At 42.4% G+C, this 22297-nt stretch overlaps 1 protein-coding gene across 1 annotated transcript; it reads left to right on the top strand.

Moving 5' to 3' along the window:
- The first annotated feature begins 3345 nt into the window (after positions 1 to 3345).
- cyp27c1 (cytochrome P450, family 27, subfamily C, polypeptide 1) lies at positions 3346 to 20503 on the top strand. Its single transcript, XM_088606837.1, has 9 exons — positions 3346 to 3769; positions 6932 to 7122; positions 8447 to 8646; positions 9207 to 9416; positions 10357 to 10520; positions 12266 to 12432; positions 13654 to 13732; positions 14641 to 14844; positions 17443 to 20503. Exons 1-9 carry the CDS (start codon positions 3458 to 3460, stop codon positions 17557 to 17559), a joined length of 1644 nt encoding a protein of 547 aa, XP_088462963.1. The 5' UTR covers positions 3346 to 3457; the 3' UTR covers positions 17560 to 20503.
- Positions 20504 to 22297: the final 1794 nt, after the last annotated feature.

Raw genomic sequence — 22297 nt, 5'->3', positions numbered from 1 at the left:
TTTTTGAGTAACTTTACACCCATCTCAGATCGTTTCTGGCTGGTGTCCTTAATTATGAAGATTTCTTCATAAGGTTGCAGAATTTGCCAACATGATTCCAAAGATGAAGCTGAGTCAAAGTTGCTTTTTGATCTGAGGCTCCATGAAACACTACTCACGTAGGCTAGTTTGTCTGCAGTACCTAATTTAAATCAAGATTTAAGACCTGTTTCTATAAATTAGTAGGCTGATTTGAACTGGATTTTTTATGGTTTCTTTTTGTTTTTATTTTTGTATTCCTAATTGTTTTTCTGGGTCATTTTTACTTTGTTATATACCTCCTAATGTTAGCTCTGAGTGAAATGCATCAGAGACTCTGCATGAATCTTGTGATCGTGGTTTGCATATACACTTTGCATTGCAGAAGGGCTGCTGGTTAAGACAATATCGTGTCTGAACTACTGTACATTTCCCAGTAACCTAGGAAATGTCCTGACATCCTCAGATCCTCTCATGAAATAGTTACAAACTCAAAGAGGAGCTCAGACTTTTTTTTTGTGTCTCCAATGAATTTTGGAATTTCAGTGGCCCTGCCTCATACTGTGAATGAAAAAACACTGTCTTTTCAAATTACAGCAGATTGCATCTGTTTTACCTATAAATGAGCTTGTTTATGACACTACACCCCAACCCAAGGCATGTCACGCAAGTCTTTAAATTACTTGCCGATATGTGGCTCAGGATCTGCACCTGTGGCTGGAAGGTTGCCGGTTCAAATCCTGCGACCGGCAGAGGAATCCTACTCCGTTGGGCCCCTGAGCAAGGCCCTTAACCCCAACTGCTCCAGGGGCACTGTATAAATGGCTGACCCTGCGCTCTGACCCCCAGCTTCTCTCCCCGTCTGTGTGTCTCATGGAGAGCAAGCTGGGGTATGCGAAAAGACAAATTCCTAATGCACTAAATTGTATATGGCTCATAAAGTGGTCTTAATGGTGCTATTTTCAGTCGTAGTTTCTTTTTTTTCAAACCAAGGCATTGATGTCTTTGGCCTATGGTTTGTTGCAGACCGTGCGAGGGTACACCGTCACACCTTTTATAAAACTCAGCTTAAACAAAGTAGATATGTCAAATTAAACATTTTAGAACCTTGATCTGGGCAAAGGACGAAATTAAACCATTAAGAACTCTGACTTGAAGTTTGATCCATGTCTTGTCAACCTTCAATTTCAGCAGAGCTGTAGGAGCTACGGTAGATATAAAGAGTCAGTTTCAGAGTCAGTTGCTTTCACCTGAAGAAAGTTGTGTTTTCTTTCTTCTCTTTTCAGCATGGAATAAACCGATTACTTGTTCCTTTGCAGCCTACGCATGCTGATGCAGCTACCCACCTGAACTACTATAAAGAGTCAGTTGTGATGAGCATGGACATGACTGGCCCTACTGCGGCAATCCTACACACCCTGACATACAGGCCATCCTGCTCAGAGACAGGCCTGTGGTGAGACCACAGTGCCTCAAGAAAATCCAAGATGTGGAGGATCAATGTACAGTGAACAAGGAAGAAGTGGGAGTGGAGCACATCCCAACCCCAGTGTGCCCTCAGCTCAGGCAAGATGAGCACATCTTAGTGAATTCCTTTAGACGTCAGACCACGGAAGCTCAGCAGGTGTGAGCCTGGACAGTACCTGTATGGGAGACCTCCTGGGAAAAGCTAAGGTTGCTGCAGGAAGAGGTGTTAGTGGACCAGTAGGGTCTGTATGGGTCCTAATGCCCCAGTATAGTGACAGGGACACTATACTGCAAAAAGGCGCCGTCCTTCAGATGATACGTAAAACCGAGGTCCTGACTCTCTGTGGTCATGAAAAATCCCAGGGTGCTTCTCAAAAAGAGTAGAGGTGTAACCCCAGCATCTTGGACAAATTTCCCATTGGCCCTTACCAATCATGGCCTCCTAATAATCCCCATCTATCAATCTGTTCTTCTCCCCAGTGTTAGCTGGTGTGTGGTGAGTGTACTGGTGTCGCGTCATCCAGGTGGGGCTGCACATTGGTGGTGGTAGTGGGATTCCCCATTACCTGTAAAGCGCTTTGAGCAGAGTGTCCAGAAAAGCGCTGTATAAGTGTAAGGATATTATAAAGGGAAGAAGACTGAAGGGAAAGTTGCAAAGCTGAAGCTGGCTGCAGGAGCCCAGATGAAGCCCACAAGGCTACACCTCTTCTGGAAGCTGCTGGGAGACCAGCAGGACTCTCTACAGTCATTTTTGAGACTCCTTCCCCACGAGCGCCAAATGCCCGGAGAGCCAGGCACACTTCCTGAGCTGGGAAAATGGCGCCAAAAGGGAGAGCCAGACTGACTCCTGTCTTGAAGGAGTAGAGTGAGCTCCTTCATGGCTACCAAACCGCAGAGAAAGAAACAGGAGTCCCAGGAGGCTGCCTGGGAGACACAGATCCACTGGGTTGAGAGCGAAGGACCGCATGTGAAACAACTACAAGAGGTGAGATGAGCTGGGACAACTGGCCCCTGGTGTGCCTGCCTTGTGAGGGACTGGTGTTGTTTCAGGGCTGTACCCTGTCTTGCTGAGATAGGCTGCGGCTCGACATGGTGACCCTGAATTGGAGGAAGCTGTTAAAGAGGGACAGGAGCTGTGGGAGTCTGAGACGCAGCCACAGTCTTCAGCCAGAGCAAAAAGTTGATGTCAAGAGTGACCCAAAGTGGCCTGCGGGCTGAGGGAAAGGAGTTTGGCCCTGTAGGTTAATCAGAACTGAGAAGGAGCCTGGAGCCCCAGAATGTGACACTGTGGCTCAGGATCTGCGCCTGTGTCTGGGAGGTTGCCGGTTCAAATCCCGCGGCCGGCAGAGGAATCCTACTCCGTTGGGCCCTTGAGCAAGGCCCTTAACCCCAACTGCTCCAGGGGCGCTGTAGAAATGGCTGACCCTGCGCTCTGACCCCAAGCTTCTCTCTACCCGTCTGTGTGCCTGTGTGGCAAGCTGGGGTAGGCGAAAAGACAAATTCCTGGTGCAAGAAATTCACCTCTGCCCCAGGTGAATGGTTGTTTACTTGGTCTTAACTGTTTTTAGAGTCCCTTCAATTCAATTGATAATTTTTACTTCAGTAAAAGCAAACCAAAGAAGGCGTTGTTAAGCAATCTCCTTCTGACTTAACTACATTGGTGCTTTTTAATAAGATGTAAGGTTCCTGACTAAGAAAAGTCAGGAAAAGTCTTTTTTTTTTAATCCGGTGTTATTCGACCAGTGCCAAGATCTAGTTTGCGTTGCGAAATCTTCTGCCAACTTCTTTTTTTCATGCAGACAGTAATATTCTGAGAGCTGTAGCCCTGCCCACAAATGTCGTGATCCCTCCCCCGTGATTCCCTGCATTTAAAAAGGTTGATGGGAGAACTGCGAGTAACTCTCCGGGCAGGTTAGATCCCAGCGTCTGGAGAAAGAGAAGCTCATCTCAAACTCGCCAAAGAAACATTCTAATGACAATAATGTCGCTTTTGACAAATGCGCTTCACGCCTATGGTAGAAAAAAGGCGCTGGAGCGAGAGAGCATTCATCTTTTGCTCCGGGCAGCCGGTTTTCACGAACTTCCCAAGTTGTCAGCGAGTCAGTCACTGGAAGTGCCGGCTGCGGGCGAAAGGGTCTTGCCAGAGATGTTTACCCCACCTCAAGACGCCGCCGCGAAACAAACTCGGGTCAAGCCTCTGCGGGAAATGCCGGGACCAAGCACCATTAGTAACCTCATTGAGTTTTTCTATCGGGACGGGTTCAGTCGAATCCACGAGATCCAGGTAGGTCTAACGTATAAAAGCGATTGACAGGATGTGAATGATGAAAATACACTACTATTATATTAGAATTGCACTGGGCAGATATGCTTCTTAAACGCACAATCTAAATTTGTTCTCAGGATGCTTAACAACTCTTTTTAAATTAAAAATCCTATTTTCCATGCGTTTGTTTTTAAAATTATAGTCAATGGAGGCACTGTGAAAGAGACACGTAATAAAAAAAAAATGACGGACTTAAAGAATCCGACTGCTTTCTGAAAGTCTTTTAACGCAGTGTACACAGGATTCATATTTGTGCCTTTTGCCTTTTTTGGCACTCGAGAGTTTGGATTAAAATATAGTTGGTTACATCAACGGTGCTCTCCAATTTCCAAGCACATAGTAAAGATTTGAAATAACAGCCCATTCGACCTATTTAGCGTTTAGTAGTACATTGAGCCAAGGATCTAATCGAGAGCTTCTTTAACAACTTCGACGCTATTTGTTGCCGACTCCCACAACCCTTTATGTAAAGTAGCATGTCTTTTCGGGCAGAAAACTGTAGAGCCAGAAAGCTAGTAAATATCAATATATTTCGTTTTTGTCTACGGATCGGTTCGTATGATCCATATCATAAAAGTGATCCGTGCACAATTTAAACAGAAAACCGGTTCAATTCTGATCAGATGTATGTTAATATTATAATCCAGTTTATATTCTTATAATCCAGTTTTTATAATCATACAATCGTGTTTAAGCTGAATCGTACCGCTCTTTGTTTTGTACATTGCAGCTTGCTATAAATGAAAATAATGCCACAATGTCACTTAAACGGGCTGCAGGTTTGAAAACGCTTAAATTCTTTTTGGAAAGACCCCATTTTCAGATATCTGTTCCAGCTGTTGGGTTTGTTCCAAGCGTTACGCAATTCAACACAAGTTAAAAATGAGGAGTGTATTCGCTTGTCTATTATAAACGTTTTTTTTTTTGGAAAGCAGACGAGTCCTAATACAATGATTCTTTATCTGTTACCATATATTAAAAAATACATTTCGGGTGTATCCTCCGCTTTGGATGTGTTTTTTTTCAAATTCTTTTTAAAATATATATTGTTGCGGCTTTATCTAGCAGCTATAGTTTTTTAGCGAATAAAACCAGTGCAGACAAGCAGTGAGGTCTTGATTTTTAATGAACACTTTCTTCACGACAGATACATGGCAGATCAGATATCTGCTCAATCCTCCTCAGACACGTGGGTAGGATGCGACACGCCCCCTTATTTCTAAATTAACAAATGGGTGCCTTTGGCCCTGCCCGGCATTCGCTTATTGGTCAGTTGTGTGGGCAAGGGGAGTTGTCTTTTTACTATTAGCCCCTCGTGTAGCTCAAGTTCTCCTTACCCTTCGCAGTTAAAAAATGCTGCACGCAGTGCAGACTGGACCAGTGCCAGTGTTCTGTTCAACGAAAACAAGCAACAGTTACGCAAACTCTTAACAATTACTACAAATCTTTAATGAAGTATTGTAAAGCCAGGTTAAAGATTCGTATTAAGCACAACTCCTCTTAATTTAAATGCTAACACTTTTGACTAACATTAAGTTCAGCCAATTGGCCCTTGATCTTAACAGTTAAAAGTTAATCGCTTTTATCTGACATCGTCAGCCTTTTTACTGTTAGTTCAGGTGGGTAGCTGCGTCAGCATGCGTAGTCAGCAAAGGAATAAGTAATATATTGTTTTCCATGCTGAAAAGAGAAGAGAGAAAACAACGTTTCGGCCGTGGAGCTTTCTTCAGCCGAAACGTTGTGTTTTCTTCTCTTTTCAGCATGGAATAAACCTATTACTTGTTCCTTTTTATTGTTAGGTCAAAAAGTTCGATTTTTTTACCACAAAACCTTTTACCACTTGTTTGCAGTTTCACTTGAAAAACTTTGTAGCAAACTCCATGCTGGAAAGGGCGGTTTTTTTCAAGGCAGCTTTGTGGAGCGACCGGAATGTGTTTGACTCGTAGACATTTAATCACAGTGATCTCCCTCTGCTCTAAGCTGTCTTAGTGGTGTGATACACCTTTGGTAACGATCTACATACTCAAAAGGATATTCAGTATACATGTTTTTTTCTACCCTTCTCCTGACCTCGTCTTCCCATTGTGTAACATTATCCCTGAGATACAGCGAAAGCTCCTTGGTCTTTATTGTTCTCTGCTTGAAATATACTACCCGACTGAGGGACTTGTGAACCACTGTTATTGTGTGCAGGCTGAGGCCATTTTAACCGATTGTGTCATTTGCCTTTTTCTTTGAAATAGTCACTGTAAAAGCTGTATCAATTTGTAATTCAGCGAAATGAAACAACACTGAAAAGGAGGCGAATGCTTTTGCACGGCTCAATATCCTGGTGAAAATGTAGTTAGAATCAAGGTGTAAATAAATAAATGAAGGCATCTTTTGTGTGCTGAGGATTTCTTTTCGGAGACTATATTGCAGAGTGGCTAAGCTGAAAGGCTTAATACCACAGGTTTGTTTACTTTTGGTATTTATTTCTACATCTACCTTCATATCAGTGGTTAAATTACACGATTTGACCAGTTACTGCTACCTCACCAAGGTTTGAAAGCATGTCTGCTCGAGATGGTTCTCGGAACCCATGCTGTAAACCTCACATTAATACAGCTCTAATATCTTGGGTAGTGCTGCCTTGAGAGTCTTTCAAAACTGTTATTTTTAAGTGGGACTCAAGGCATTCACACAGATTTCGAATGCCTCAGGCCAAAACTGTGTATACTTGCCTAGTCCAAACCTGAAGGATATATCCATATCCATCTTTTTTCCTAACCCACCTTGCACCAGAAACCAGTCCATTAACCTACCAGTATGTCTTTAGACTGTGGGAGGAAACCCACACAAACACAAGAAGAACATACAAACTCCAAACAGACAGCACCCCAGGTCCAGAATTGAACCCAGGGCCCCAGTGCTTTAAGGCAGCAATGGCATCCGGTAGAAAACAGTTTTTAATTTCCCCGCTACGGAAATAGGACATTTTGATTCTTTTCCAACCCTGCGCTATTGGCTGTTTTTATAAAGTCGGCGAAAGGGGATAGCGAGTTGTCTCTTCTAACCTGGCGGTATCGGGTTTTCCCCACTATTCCAGTGGCAAATGTCGGGCGTTTGTCTTCTCTCCAGCTGAAACACACGCAGCAGTATGGCAAGATCTTCAAGTCCCGGTTTGGCCCCCAGCTGGTGGTGTCCGTCGCAGACAAGGACATGGTGGCTCAGGTGTTGAGGGCCGAAGGGCGGGCACCTCAGAGAGCCAATATGGAATCCTGGAAAGAATATCGGGATATGAGGGGCCGGGCTACCGGCCTCATTTCTGCGTGAGTATCCAGAAATCGGACCTGCGGTCAGGGCTGTCTCATGGGGCAGATTGTCTGGTTTAATGAAGCCTTGTCTTCTTTTCCATCCATCTGTTTTCTAACGGCCTTATGCCGGAGCCTGTCCTGGCAATCAAGGGGTGCAAGGCCAGATGTACCCCCGGAAGGGGTTCCAGTTCATCATAGACAAAAACACCTCCCACTCACACCAGGCCTGGTTTTTCCCTGAAACCAGTTCACCTACCAATATGTCTTTGGACTGTGGTGGGGTGGGGGGGAAACTAGAGTACTTAGAGAAAACCCATGTGAACAAGGGGAGAACATACAAAACTCCACACATACAGCACCCCACGAATAAAACGCAGGCCCCCGCCCGGCGTTCTGAGACGGCAATGCTCACCACCATGTTTTCTTTTCCATTCTGAAAAAAAACGAGCTCTGTACTGTATCAGAACTGTTGTCCAGGGTCTTTGATATTTTACTTTCTTGACTTTTTCCAGCCACACTTATTTTTCTGTCGCCCTTTTGGTAGTGTAATGGTGTTAATGTGAGCCTGGCAAAGCTCCTTGGTGGCACAGTGTAATCTGACGTCCGAGGCCATGCGTCAAATCATCCACCGTTCTGCACGTGGATTCAACCCCTCCCACAGTATTCGTAGTAAAGAATTTAGGATGTTTTGGAAATGTACTTTTTTAAAATGCCGGCAGCCGTATCACCCTAAAATGGCGGCAGCTCTCAACTGGCTACCCACTGAAGCTAAGCAGGGTTGAGCCTGGACAGTTCCTGGATTGGAGACCTCCTGGGAAGCTATGGTTGCTGCTGGAAGTGGTGTTAGTGGGACCAGTGGGGGGTGCGCATCCTGCAGTCTGTGTGGGTTCTAATGCCCCGGTATAGTGGCGGGGACACTATACTGTAGTGGGCGCCGTCTTTCGGAGGAGACATTAAACCAAGGTCCTGACTCTCAGCGGTCATTTAAGATCCCTGGGCATGTCTCGATAAGAGCAATTATCCCGGTGTTCGGGGCATATTTACCCCCTCGGCCTTTACTGTGGCCTCCAAATTGTCCCCATGTATGATTGGCTTGCACTTGCCCTATATTGGACTGGTGTCCCATCCAGGGGGTAGCCTGCCTTGCGCGAGGTTGCTTGCTGGCTTCGGCTTCCCGCGACACCGTAAGGTATAAAGTGGTTTGGTAAATGCCATGACTTTTTGAAAAATGACTTCTAATTTAAAAGTCTTGACCGAAAAGCTTGCGACGATTCGTCAGTCTTGTGATTTACGGAGATCCAGACGTTCTCGCGGACTTGTGTGTGTGTGTGTGACCCAGGGAGGGTGAGGACTGGCTGAAGATGCGCAGCGCTCTGCGGCAGAGGATCATGCGTCCCCGAGATGTCGCCGTCTTCTCCGATGACGTCAACGGGGTGGTGGCGGACCTGATCAAGAGGATCCATGCTCTGCGCAGCCAGGACGGCGCCGGGCAGACCGTGATGAATGTGAACGATCTCTATTTCAAGTACGCCATGGAAGGTGAGACCAAGTGCCCTGCGTGTTGTCGCCCGAGGGCAGTAACTCTAGTTAAACCCAATGCTGTCAAGTTTTTTTTAATGTTTCAAAAATATTGCTCTGACACTGAATTTTTGTTCATCTGAATAGATCGCACTATTAGAGAATACTTTTATCAGAAGTATAAATTCAGAATATGCTGACACTCCTTTAAGACCTGTTTCTGATTTGCATTTTAAAAAAATTCTCCTTTTTCCCTTTTCTGTGTAATGCGGTATAATATTTAGTCCCCTGTAGGTTAGAAAGAAACGTAGTTAACTGCACAAAAAACACTATTAATAAATATGTAAGCAGCAAACACATTTAATCATGGCAACATTCCAGTTTCTCTTGTCTGATTTAGTTTAAACAAGAAATCCTCAGCAGGCTTGATTTGGGTTCATCACAATACCCAAAGTTTTGTGTGTGAATAAAATAACATATGACATTTTAGACTATTTCGTAGTTCCTTGAGGTTTGTTGCATGCTGCGATGGTAAAGGTTTGACCCAGGCAAGCTCTGTCCCCATTGTGTACCTCCTACAGGTGTGGCTTGTATTCTGTACGAGACGAGACTGGGCTGCCTGCAAGAGGAGATTCCTAAACAGAGTCTGGAGTACATTGCAGCCCTACACCTGATGTTCAGCATGTTCAAGACCACCATGTATGCGGGTGCCATTCCCAAGTGGCTTCGCCCAATCATTCCCAAGCCCTGGAATGAGTTCTGCAGGTCCTGGGATGGCCTCTTCAAATTCAGTAAGGATTTCGATGGATTAAATCGCTGAGCGGTGTAAAATCCAGCCGCACCAAGACTACACCCCAGATCCTTCTTTTATTTTAAACCCACCTTTTTCTTCCAGCCGTTTTCTCAAGGTGTTTGTAAACATCTGAGTAAAACCGGATGCTGAAACACTGTTTCTTCCTTCCTTGCAGCTTATTTGGAGCGAATCTACAATTCTGTGCAAAATATTGGTGAAACTAAAGACACTGGCCTAATCATAGGACAAGTCGTGGCAAGAGAAAATTGTGGAATAACCTTTGGATAGATAGAAATACATTTTCAAGAATAAAATCGCAATGTTCTGATAGATCTTTTGAACTCCATTTTAACTTCATTGATCTTTGTTCTTTAAAATAGACTAATTTTGTGAGCTTTTCCATAGTGTTATTAAAACAGATCAAGCAGTGCATTGTGGGAACGGCTGTAAACATGCATAGTACACAGTTTGAAATGTGATCTGTGTGTTTCAGGCAGTGATATCACCTTGCAGTCTGTAGCCTAGTAGTGTGTGTTAATCTTTGGCTGGTCAGAAGTGGTGGAAGAGTTCATCCTTTATGCATTCTGAAGGCACTTTATTAAGGGGAAAAAAAACATAAACCTGAAGATAAATGTGAAGCAGAAGCAGGATGTTGGACATTTTACTGGATGAATGTTTTTTTTTTAAACACTAAAACTCTAAGAACTAGACTCCTGGCTTGGGCAAATTAATTACTCCCTCTTAGCAGAGAAAATCACAACTTGGAGAGCCCAGATTTCATTTTTATTAGACACACTTGATGCATTGTGGTCATTATGGGACAAGTGAGGTTAAAAATAACTGATATCTTTTTTTTTTTTGTCCTAGAGAATTACAAAATGACAAACGTGGGAGCTGAGGCAAGGGGGTTTCAATGGCGGCTTTTGTCTCTTTCGCAGGTCAGATTCACGTGGACAAAAAACTGTCTGAAATAAAGTCGCAGCTTGCCGCTGGCAAAGAGATTAAAGGAGGCCTGCTAACGCAGCTACTGGTTGGCAAGGAGATGACCCTGGAGGAGATCTATGCCAACATGACGGAGATGCTGCTGGCAGGAGTTGACACGGTATAACAGCACTCTGGCTCGTACCGAGACACGCACTCGGATCTGTAGGGTCCTGCAGAGGCCATTTCACAGCAGTCAGGGCCCTCGGTTTCATCCTGCACATTTTTCTGCCCTGCTGTTCTGCACGTCCCTCGCTGCTTAAACAGCACGGCTGTTGGTAAAAGGTCGAACGCGAACAGATTTCAAAGCTGAAGTCCGTAACTGGCCTACGGTAGTATGAGCATTATAGAGAGAGATGGCATTGATGACTCGCTATAGTTAGGGGCGGAACGGTGGCTCTGTGGCTAAGGATGTGCGCCTGTGACCGGAAGGTTGCCGGTTCAAATCCCGCAGCCGGCAGAGGAATCCTACTCAGTTGGGCCCCTGAGCAAGGCCCTTAACCCCAACTGCTCCAGGGGCGCCGTACAATGGCAGACCCTGCGCTCTGACCCCAAGCTTCTCTCCCTGTCTCTGTGTCTGTGTCTCCCTGGAGAAAAGCTGGGGTATGCGAAAAGACGCATTCCTAATGCAAGAAATTGTATAGGGCTAATAAAGAAACATTATTATTATTAATTTATCAATGCAAAACAGGGGTTGGGCCACCCTCCACATACCAATACATGTTCCTGTTTTTATGGGTAATTACCATTGATCTACCTTTCTGCTTGTATTTACTGTTTCATGCTGTATGGAAATAAAACTGCAAACAACGAAAAAAATGTTCCAAAAAATTCAACTGTAGGCAATTTTAGATTTAAAAGAAATGATGGTTTAGAAAAAAAAAGGTTTCCTCTGTGGTGATGTCCCACATTGTCAGTTAGGTTTAAGAGTGCAGTGACTTTGGCTTAAATTGTGACCCACATTGAAAGTAATGCAGCCACCTTCCACAAACACACCACCACACACAAGTTGGTATAGTTAGAATTCGGAATTGGGAACAGCAGTAATCTGAAAGTGCATTTCTGTGGTACTCCTCTACTGTGTGCTTTATTGCAGCTTATTTCTGTGCTTAGGGGTGCTAACACATCTTGGTGGATCTTTGTGACCAAGTTATTCATTTTAAACGTTTCTCGTCGTAACCCCAATTCAAAACAAAGAAAAAACAATCTTTCCTTCAACACATAATATTATAAAAATATTCATTCTCCCCTCCCTCTCCACGGCCGGTACCAATAAATAAAGTGAATTTATCATTGCCAGCTCTCCATCCCCCTCTTGGGGCTGGAGCAGTGTGTAGAAACATGGCTATATTTCCTATTATTCTTACCGAATTTATAAATTCAGCACAGAAAGTTTCCAACTTTATAAAGGATCTTCCGAAAGTTGAATTAGCCGATCCGTTTTCTAAAGCCACTTCTTCCAATTTAGGGTCGCAGGGGGTTGGAGCCCATTTGGCAAACGTGTAAGACTGGGTACCCCCAGAGTGGGACGGCAGTCTACCACAGTGCACGGACACATGTACACTCGACATCAGGGGCCAGTGTTCCCCGAAGATAGTTAACCCATCACTGTTTTTGGAAAGAGGGAAGAAATCTACATGAACATGGGGAGAACATACAAACTCCACACAAGTGGCGTCCTAGGAATTGAACCCAGGGCCCCAGCACTGTACCACCCTGCCACTGCAACTTTAAACATATCTTTTCATGGTTAATATCTTTTGCAGTTCGTGGTTAAAGACAAGGCAGTTGCTGGTTCTAAAACCCCAGGGTATGGCCTGTATGCAGTCTTCCCTGACTGATCTTCCCATGTGTCTCCGTCCTCAGACGTCCTTCACACTGTCCTGGAGCACCTACCTGCTAGCCAAACACCCCCATGTCCAGCAGGCTGTTTACGAAGAGGTGGTGAATAACTTAGGACATGACCAGGTGCCTATTGCCGAAGATATTACCCGCCTGCCTCTCATCAGAGGACTTGTAAAAGAGACTTTGAGGTTTGTGCTATGGCCACCCAACTTCAGACCCTCCGTGTCCTAGTGCCTTTAGCATTTTATTTGTTTATGTTTACATGTTTATTTATGTTGTTCATTGATAAATTAGGGACCTTGACATAAAATCCAGTTATTTATTGAGATTCCCTTTTAAATGCCGCAGATTATTTATTAAATACGGTATCTGAGTGGCCAGTTTGGTAGAAAATGTTTATTTTTCTTATCTTTTTTAAGAGTGGGTGAAGAGATTACAAGCTGAAAATGTTCTCTTTACTGTGAAGAGACAAACACGGTGGTGCAACACTGAAATATTTCAAACTGTTGAGGGGGAAAAAAGGAAGAAATCTTCCTATTTTACCACAGAGCCGTGTGTACAGAACTGCCTGGTGGAGCCAATGTTGACTGATCGTACTAAGTCTGTTTTCAAATGGCCCTTCTATATTTGTGAACTGAGAAAAGGAGCTGATCCTGTAAGAAATGTTTTAAACATCCCTATTAATTCAGATGGGTTTTTTATTTATTTATGTGGAATTGGCTAAGTTCATGTCACCTCTGTTATTTTAATGACATCAGTTTTAATGGTGATAAATAATACAGATGTGCTCATCTGATTTTAAATCTCAATTCTGTTGAATTCCCAAATCATTCGATCCAGTTAATGCTAAGGTAGTTTTAGAGGTCATTTGGTTGGTTCACCTTTTACACTGGACCCTACTGTGTAATGTACACAATTCAGGGCGATAAATAGGCTTATCACAGTGCATTTTAAATCTACGCAGTCATGAATAAGAAGTTTACATATGGTTTGGATTTCCTTGTTTCATTTTTTACTAGTCTTTTAATTCAATATAATTTTGCATAGGTCTGTACTGTTCCAAGGTGCGTAAAGAAATGGCAAAATCAATTAATTAAACAGAATCCTATTTATATGAAGAAGGCTAATGCATTGTAACTCAATTGCTCGAATACACTTCCTTTAAAAAAATCTGTAGTATGGTAAATTGTTTTGAATTCAGTTGTCCATCAACTTGGATTATACAGTGCAATTTGAATAGAAATATTTCATTTAACATTGGAGGTTGTATTTTTAAGTCTAGTTTTATAGGTCCAGTCTTTGGATGTGCTCCAAAGCTTTGGATGGTGGGAAATTAATCTCAGTCGACTGCTACAAGTGTTCGGAGATCATACTCGTGGTGGTGTTTAACACCTAGTTTTTCTCTGCAGGCTGTTCCCAGTCCTGCCCGGTAATGGGAGGGTGACCCAGCAGGACCTGGTGGTAGGAGGCTACCACATTCCCAAAGGGGTGAGTTAAGGTTTTAAAATGCGGACAGAAACTGCAGGAAAGTGATTACTTTCAGCTCTTCATTTCTGTTTTTTTTTTTACCAAACTGAACAGGAATAAAATGTTTCCCCCCCCCCAAAAAAAAAGGAAAATCCGAGAGTAGAGATGTTCCCTCTCTATGCTGCATGGGTCATGGAATAAAGTGAATTGACATCATGTTTGTGACGGGATGTTTAATAATGTATTTCCATCCATTTAATATCCGAAAGCTGCTTGTCCTGATCAGGGTCACGGCAAGCGGGAGTCTAGTACTGCGCAAGGCATGGCTGAGGGCACAGGCCAGCTCTCTTCATTTATGAACAGCCAAAACCGGGGCAAACTAAGGTTGCTGCTGGAAGAGGTGTTAGTGGGGCCAGCAGGGGGCACTCACCCTGCGGTCCATGTGGGTCCTAATGCCCCACTATAGTGACGGGGACACTATACTGTAAACAGGTGCCGTCCTTCGGATGAGACGTAAAACTGAGGTCCTGACTCTCTTTGGTCATTAAAAATCCCAGGGCGTTTCTCGAAAAGAGTAGGGGTGTAACCCTGGCATCCTGGCCAAATTTCCCATTGGCCCTTACCAATCATGGCCTCCTAATAATCCCCATCTATCAATTGGCTTCATTACTCTGCTCTCCTCCCCACTAATAGCTGATGTGTGGTGAGCTTTCTGACACACTATGGCTGCCGTCGCATCATCCAGGTGGATGCTGCACATTGGTGGTGGTGGAGGGGAGTCCCCATTACCTGTAAAGCGCTTTGAGTGGAGTGTCCAGAAAAGCGCTATATAAGTGTAAGCAATTATTAATTATTATATTATCAGCAGTCGTAGTACTGGCGCCCAACGAATCCCTGATTAACATAAGCCCTTTCTCTCTGGCTCCCAGACCCAGCTGGCCTTGTGCCACTACTCCACTTCGCTGGATGCCGAATGCTTTCCCTCTTCCACCGAGTTCCATCCCGCGCGCTGGGTGCGGAAGGACAGCAGCGACCACGTGGACAACTTCGGTTCCATCCCCTTCGGCTACGGAATTCGCAGCTGTATAGGCAAGAGGATTGCCGAGCTGGAGATGCATCTTGCGCTCGCTCAGGTGAGAGGCAGCACCAGAAAGGCCGTGACTGGGCTGTTGCCATGGAGACAGTCAAGTCAAGTTCTTGCAGCTCACTGACTAGCATCTACGTACAGTAGCTTGTACTGGCTGGAAGACAGTGGGAAGTGCCATTTTGCTTGACTTTGTGCTGTTGCTAATCTAAGAAGGGAGCATGAAAGGGGAGCTGCCATCCCAATTTCTCAGACCCGGTATTCCATCTCGGTAACAAAGTGAATTTGGTGGCGTCACTGAAAGATTTTGCACATTTTTGGTAAAATGGAGAACTTTGTGAAAGTACTGTAAGTCGCCGTGTCGTTGGAAAGCCCTGGTCTCGCCACCGGCAAAGGGAAGTGTCGAGGAAATTTGCCTATCAAGGAAGCCACAAGAGAGAGTTCTCACCTGAATAAGGTCTTTATTTCAATATTGCAATATTGGGAGCCTACTTTGCAAAGTGCAATCAGAGACTCAATTTGTTACAAGCAGTACAGGGTTTTTATAAGACGTTGCGCTGTAAAAAAGCTCAGCGCTTTGTCCCTTCTAAAACTTCCCCTTTCCCTAAGACAAAACAGATTACATCAGAAAGCGAGAGAAGAAGCACTAGATTTGTTATTCAAAGCTTATCAGTTACTTTTGACTAATTCTAACGACCCAGACAGCATATATTGTTTTGGTACATTGTCTTCTAAAGTAACCTAAACAGTGTACTTTGTTAACGCACTGTTTTCTATAATTCTGCACGTACTGTAGCACAGCAATTACATCCTTGAAATATATGTTCTAAAAGCACCAATATGTTTTTTGCAAACCTCTCTACATTTTAAGAATCAATTTACTTATTAGATTTCCACTTCAGAAGAGACTGCAGAAAGTGATGTGGCCATTCTGCTCACTAGTCGCTGTCATGACTGTGATGTACGGGCGAGTACGTACAGCTGGCGCGGCAGACATTTCACTGCAGAAATGTTCCAAGGTGATCTGCTTAACAAGTAAGGCCAAACCATCTCGAAATTGGGGGCCTGCTTCCTTGGAATGTAATAAGGTTCCAACGTGTCACGTTTTGTTGCCTTGTTCCGCATCACGGAACGCGGCGCTGCGCATACCTGGAAATTGTCTATTTTAGATGTCAAATCTCCAATTTACAAGTTACTGTGCACCTTACTTTTATTGTGGTTTGACAGGCACTCATCAATGCTGGTTCTTTCTAATCCCCAAAATATAAAAATAGCATTGCAGTTCACAAGTCAATTGTACCTAGGGCTGGGCGATATGGCCAAAAACATTCTCACGATAAAAATGTTCATATCAGTCTATATCGATAATTATCACGATAAATGTCAAATCATTATTTCTTTCAAGTTTAAAGGCAGATTTTTTCTCCTGAGTGAAAGTTGAAGAAACCAGACAGTTCATTGGTAAATTAAAAAACTCTTCATTTTAAGAACACAACAAACACTTGCCAAACAGCAGAAACATTAAACAAATCTGAGGTAGAGAGTATTCAAGCCTTTTTTATGTCAAAATATGCATGAGTAAAATTTACAAAATAAATATCTTAATAGAAAAATTAAATACTGCAGTGTGATAAAACACACATAGAAGATGGCTCAGACAGACTGCAAAGTTTAAAGTGCTCTGTTTTATGTCTGATCGTAAAAAGCCAAAATATCTCCAAATTACAGAAGTTGAATGACTTTTTCTGTTGACGATGTCATCGTTCTTCGAGCTGGTCGTTGGCAGCACTACATTTGCTTCAGTGTCGCTCCACTCTTAACTACAGTCCTGTCAGCCACCACCGTGTGGGTAAACACCACCACGTTAGCTGCCCGGTCTGCAACACGCACGCACACTCGCACAGTATTTTGTGGGCATGCGCATATCATGCGCAAAGTATAAACATATATATCGAACTTTTGTTAGAATTATATCAAGGAAAATTATATCGCGATAATTATCATTAATGAAATATCGCCCAGCACTAATGGTGCCTCATTGGTATTGTGCATGAAGCAAAGACATTGATTAGAAATATACTTAAATAACTTAGTCTTCCAGTATAATAGTACTACTGCTAAGAATGTCCACTTACTTATTATTCATTCCAAAGGGTTCTGAAGCACTTGACAGAGGAGATACCCCTTCTTTATAATAACTCCTTGTACCAGCAACTTCACTATAGAACTGCTGTTCTTTACTACAACAGAACAGGTGGAGCAATGAGAAATTGTTTCACCAGCTGAACTTTAGTTTGGCTAGACTGGATTTTATCCAGGACACTTGGTTTGATTCTCCTGCTCTTACTAATTGTACCACAGGATTTTTTAAAGTATTTTTTTTGGGGGGGGGGATTTACGAGAGACATATAAAACAAAACCAACAAAAAATGGGCAGTATGGACCTAAATAAGACCAAATAACATTTCACAAAAACTGGCACTGTTTTGAAAAAGACAGTGGTTTGCACTGGAGACAATATCTTGATTTGTTTAATAATGAAATTGATTTTTTCACTAAGCATGTACAACACTAAAACCCTTTCTAAGGAAACTGAAAATTGGCACAATACAGAATTTTTTTTTTCCTGTCGTCCTTGTGCTTTCAGCTGCTCCAAAAGTTCCGGATCGAGGAGTCGCCATATACCAAAACGGTTACTGCCAAGACTCATGGCCTACTGACGCCTGCAGCCCCTATCAACGTCAGGTTTGTCGACAGGCAGTAGCAACAGGAACATTCATATCGGTGGAGAAGATTTGTGGCTTTCTCCAAGCCCTTCGTGGATCGACATAGGTGGACATGACCTCTTTTCAGCACTTTTCAAATTGGCAGAAATCAGGTGGTCAAAGGTTTTACAGCCAGATGCTTCCTGGTGGTTCTTTAGGAGCCATGGAGAGCTTTAAGAGTCTCGGAGAGCGACCTTCTCTTTTATTCACAAATCCATGTAGAGAGAGGTCCGTTCCAAACTTTATTATATACTTTCTGTATCTCAGCTTGTAGAAAACTCTGCCGCTGTAACAGGTTGTATAATTGACACTATACAACAAGCAGAGCAGTGTTTTTATTTTTCCAGTTTGTAAGTCTTTTAAAGTCTTTGTAATCCTTGGTTGATTTAACACGTGCGGAAATAGTGAAGATGAACTATAAACATACAGTTACGTTAACAAAACTGCTTTATTTTTTTCACAGTTTTAGACAATTTAGATACTAAGGTGAAAACCAAGAAAGTACACTTTACTAAGTGACTTAAAGGTACGGTACTTCTAAAGAAATTAGAATGAAATGAAATTCTCAAAGGACCAAGGCCTTCGTTGTGATTTTGTGGTTTTAAAAATTGAATGACTCCTTTATTAAAAAGGAGCAAACGACCACAGTATTCACATTAATTCTAACAAAAGTATAACAGCTTCAAGACCAAGTAGGCACTGTAGCACTGATGTGCACTGAATCCAGAGTTTAAATCTGCAGCTTGAGATTGGTGTTTTGTTTCTCCTAGAGTTCACAGAACACAAACATTTAGAGTTTAAAAAAAGCTCTGAATTTTGGGAAGCTCTTTGGGGGTTATATAGTAGAAGGGCTCAAAGAATGTTAAAATGCAGACCTTCTGAATGTAGCAGGACCTTAATATTGTGGTGTCCATTCAATCCTACCAAGATTCCTATCCTTATTTAGTACTGGGAAGACTTCTGCCCTCATTCTTATCTAAACTGAATGAAAATGTGTTCTGTGGTATTTCTGTAACCTGTTGCCTTGGTAAGTTTTTATTCAGTTCTGATCATTTATTTTTTGTCTCAACTGCCAAACCATAACCTTGGTTTACATTGCTTGGGGAAATTAGTTTTTTTGTGAAATTGAAATCGACCCTTTGGCATTTAAACAGATTTTCTTTTGAATGTCTGCTCTTTCCCTAAACACTGTGCTATTAAGGGAAAATGGAGAGGGAGTAACGTTTACATTTGCATGCAGTGGGAAGCTACAGTACATCAGTGTATGAGCTGAAAAGGAAAAAGAGGTGGCTAATAGAGGTGGCTAATGCTGTTATCTAGACTGATTTTCAAACGTATATGGGATGGTCGTTTTGGGAAAGATTATTTATTGCCAGCAGCCATATCACCCTGCAACTCACAACTGGCAATCCACTGAAGCTAAGCAGGTGTGAGCCTGGTCAGTACCTGGATGTGAGACCTCCTGGGAACTACTAAGGTTGCTGCTGGAAGAGGTGTTAGTAGGGCCAGCAGGGGGTGCTCACCCTGTGGTCCACGTGGGTCCTAATGCACTATTAACACTAACACTATACTGTAAACAGGTGCCGTCCTTCGGATGAGACGTAAAACCGAGGTCCTGACTCTCTGTGGTCATTAAAAATCCCAGGGCGTTTCTCGAAAAGAGTAGGGGTGTAACCCCGGTGTCCTGGCCAAATTTCCCATTGGCCCTAACCAATCATGGTCTCCTAATAATCCCCATCTATGAATTGGCTTCATTACTCTCTGCTCTCCTCCCCATAATAGCTGATGTGTGGTGAGCGTTCTGGCGCACTTTGGCTGCTGTCGCATCATCCAGGTGGATGCTGCACATTGGTGGTGGTGGAGGGGAGACCCCATTACCTGTAAAGCGCTTTGAGTGGAGTGTCCAGAAAAAGCGCTATATAAGTGTAAGCAATTATTATTATTATTATTATTATTATTATTATTATTATTATTATTATTATTATTATTACTTACAATAACCTATTTTAAAGGCTGATCAAGTGACTCCAAATGCTGAAAATTTTAAAACCCAAATATAGAATTTTTAAGGTTCTGTCTTAATTGGACATAGATTATGTTTTTGTTCATATTGCCACCACAGGAAAGTGAAAATGAGGGAAGTGGTTGAATCTTTTAAGATGAGCTGGGTAATATTTTAATATTTTTGAAAAGAGGTTAAAAATGAAACATTGTACGCTTCAGTCAATGGTATTCTTACAGTTATTGGAACTGGCTCTTAAGGCATCTTAAGAATATAGAGGCAATAGCTAACATCTGGCTAGAGTCAAAGTTATGGTTATCAGGGGCATCTGAACAAGAAAGGAACTGATTACCAAGTTGTATTGGGTATGAGAGACAGCGATCAAAAGAATTTTCTTGTTTACCTTGGTCAATTAAATTCTGGGTAAATGCTTAAGGATCCTCAAAAGCCCAGGAATTGGGATAGTACAGGCTGGCGGGGAGGGAGAGAGAAGGACATGGGAGAAAGAACAAAAAGACTCACAGGCAGGGGGTTCTTGTTCTTATTGCCTTAAAACCAGAGTTAAGAGAGTTTGCCATTCTGTTGCTTATAGGAAACTCTGTTTTCCTCTCTAGAGAATCCCTAGGTTAAAAACAATCTCTCCTGGTTAATGGAAGGATTTTTGGAATAGGGAGATACAGTAGGTTCCCATTTATTTGGTAGCTTCAGGGTTTATGGAGAGAGAGATGTAACTCGAAGTTGTGTACTGTTTGGTCCAAAGGCAGGTTTATCTCTATTTTGGGGCCTGTTAGGTGTTGCATAGGATTTGAATACCAGTAGCAGGCTGGGTTTTTTCTGGTTGGAACATGTCTTTGAGATGCCTTCTTTGTAAATAGTGTAACTTGTATGTTGTGTGTTTAGTGTGTGTATCGTAGGTATCAATAAACATTTGCTTAACCCAACGTGTCTGATTTATTACTCTTTTCATCAAAACCCTGCTAGAGAACAAAGAACTCAAGTTCCTTTATTTATACCGACCAATCAGGTATATTCTTGACACAATCTTTACAGTTTAGGGGTTATGATTATTTTAAGTATTGATTAATCTGCCTATTTCTCACATTCTCCATGTTCATAACCCCCTATTAATGACAGTATATTTAATAATAACATTAGCAAATACATAGTCCTTTTGAATACGGAAAAAAGATGTGGGTTACCAACTATTTTAGTCTGCTAAACTACTGCAAATGCTAAATTAAATGAGCTGCTGCTATCTGTAGTCTTTGCTTACTTATAACAATGTATTATTATACTTAAACATTCTTTAATATTTTGATGTAAATTGGTTTACCTTAGTAAGATGGTGTACTAACAGTATGTTTAACAAGCATTTTCCCAAATCTTTGCTTGAAAATGAGTTTTTTTCATGACTTTTTCTCTTGGTCAATGCCCATTAATATGTGAAAGATCACACATGCAAACTGGCCCATTGAGAACCTGCATCAAACTATTCTGCTTTTTCGAAATTGTAGTAACGCTAAGTAAAGGTAAAACATGTTGAATGCATAGATTTGAGTCTGCTTGTTTGCCTTAATGCTCATAGTTTCTTTATTTACTTTATTTTAAAATGTGTTTTCTTTTTGTATTGCTCACTTTGTAAAACATACTAGTATGCAGCACTGCATACAAATGTGAAAACTTGAAATATTTAGATCTTTTATCAAACTACTTTTTACACATTCTGAAATATCTTGTGCATCTAAAAAAGTTTTGTGGTATATAGTGTATGGAAAATTAAACTTTTTTTGCTATTTTTCTGCAGTGTATCTGGTCAACAACTGATATAACAGCTGTGCTAAAGAATAAAGAACTCTGGTGCCTCAAACTACAGTATATCAATCACGTGGGCATATTCTTGGCATATCTTTTACAATTCTGGGGCTATGAGTATTTATTTTAATGATTGATTATCCCCCTCTCTATAATACGCAGGTTATAACAAAAGTTCAGGAGGAATGACAACAGCCAAGTTCGATGAGACTCAGCTGTCGGTAATTCTCAATCACTCCTGACATCTTTTCCTCACCTAAAACATTATCCATACCATATCCCTTTATCCCCTTCTCTCCTTTGCATACATCTTTCTGTATCCCACCTCCAACCAGGAGGTAAGCTGGGTTAAACCAAATTTTGACTGAAACACTCCATCGTCCTTTCAGTACATGAATTCGCGGGTGTTGTTATTCCTAGTCGGCTATATTTCCTTAGCCTCCTACATGTAAAAATATCGAAAAATATTATCTCAGATGTCACAGAACAAGGAGAAATGATTCACATATTAGGTGAACTTAAAATAATCCAGTTAGGCACTTTTGTTACTCAGTTAGTAAAGGCCCTCACCTGAGAGCATATTGAGTTCTATGATGACAGATGCGAGCCAGGGTCATGTTACTAGCTGACTGTAACTGGGTTTCCCTAAGAGGCCTTGTCTGTCACGGATGTCGGAAGGGACAAACCGTGGAGAGGCAGGAGAGCGAAAAAAACCCCATGCGAAGCAGCGGAACGGGGGGTTAGGCCGGGCTCAGCAGTGCAAAGAGTTCTGGAGTGCCGTATAGAAACCTATGCTCTCAGGTCATGGACGGAGCGGCGACCTGGTGCTAGGGGGGTCTCAGGACATCCGAACATCAATGCTGAGCGAAGCAGAATAAGTGACCCAGAAATATATATATAGAGAGAGAGAGACCGGAAGGAGA

Source organism: Lepisosteus platostomus, chromosome 14, assembly GCF_059453375.1.
Source record: "Lepisosteus platostomus isolate fLepPlt1 chromosome 14, fLepPlt1.hap1, whole genome shotgun sequence".
Classification (NCBI taxonomy): Eukaryota; Metazoa; Chordata; class Actinopteri; order Semionotiformes; family Lepisosteidae; genus Lepisosteus; species Lepisosteus platostomus.
Note: the sequence above shows the minus strand (reverse complement) of the source record. Positions and strands in the feature narration are given on the sequence as shown.

What these genes read in the sequence shown, in the direction of transcription:
- cyp27c1 (XM_088606837.1), top strand. Translation starts at nt 3,458, where the DNA reads ATGACAATAATGTCGCTTTTGACAAATGCGCTTCACGCCTATGGTAGA. An exon ending in GGATGGCCTCTTCAAATTCA is followed by an intron (nt 9,417 to 10,356) that starts GTAAGGATTTCG and finishes TCTCTTTCGCAG; the next exon opens with GTCAGATTCACGTGGACAAA. An exon ending in TGCATCTTGCGCTCGCTCAG is followed by an intron (nt 14,845 to 17,442) that starts GTGAGAGGCAGC and finishes TTGTGCTTTCAG; the next exon opens with CTGCTCCAAAAGTTCCGGAT.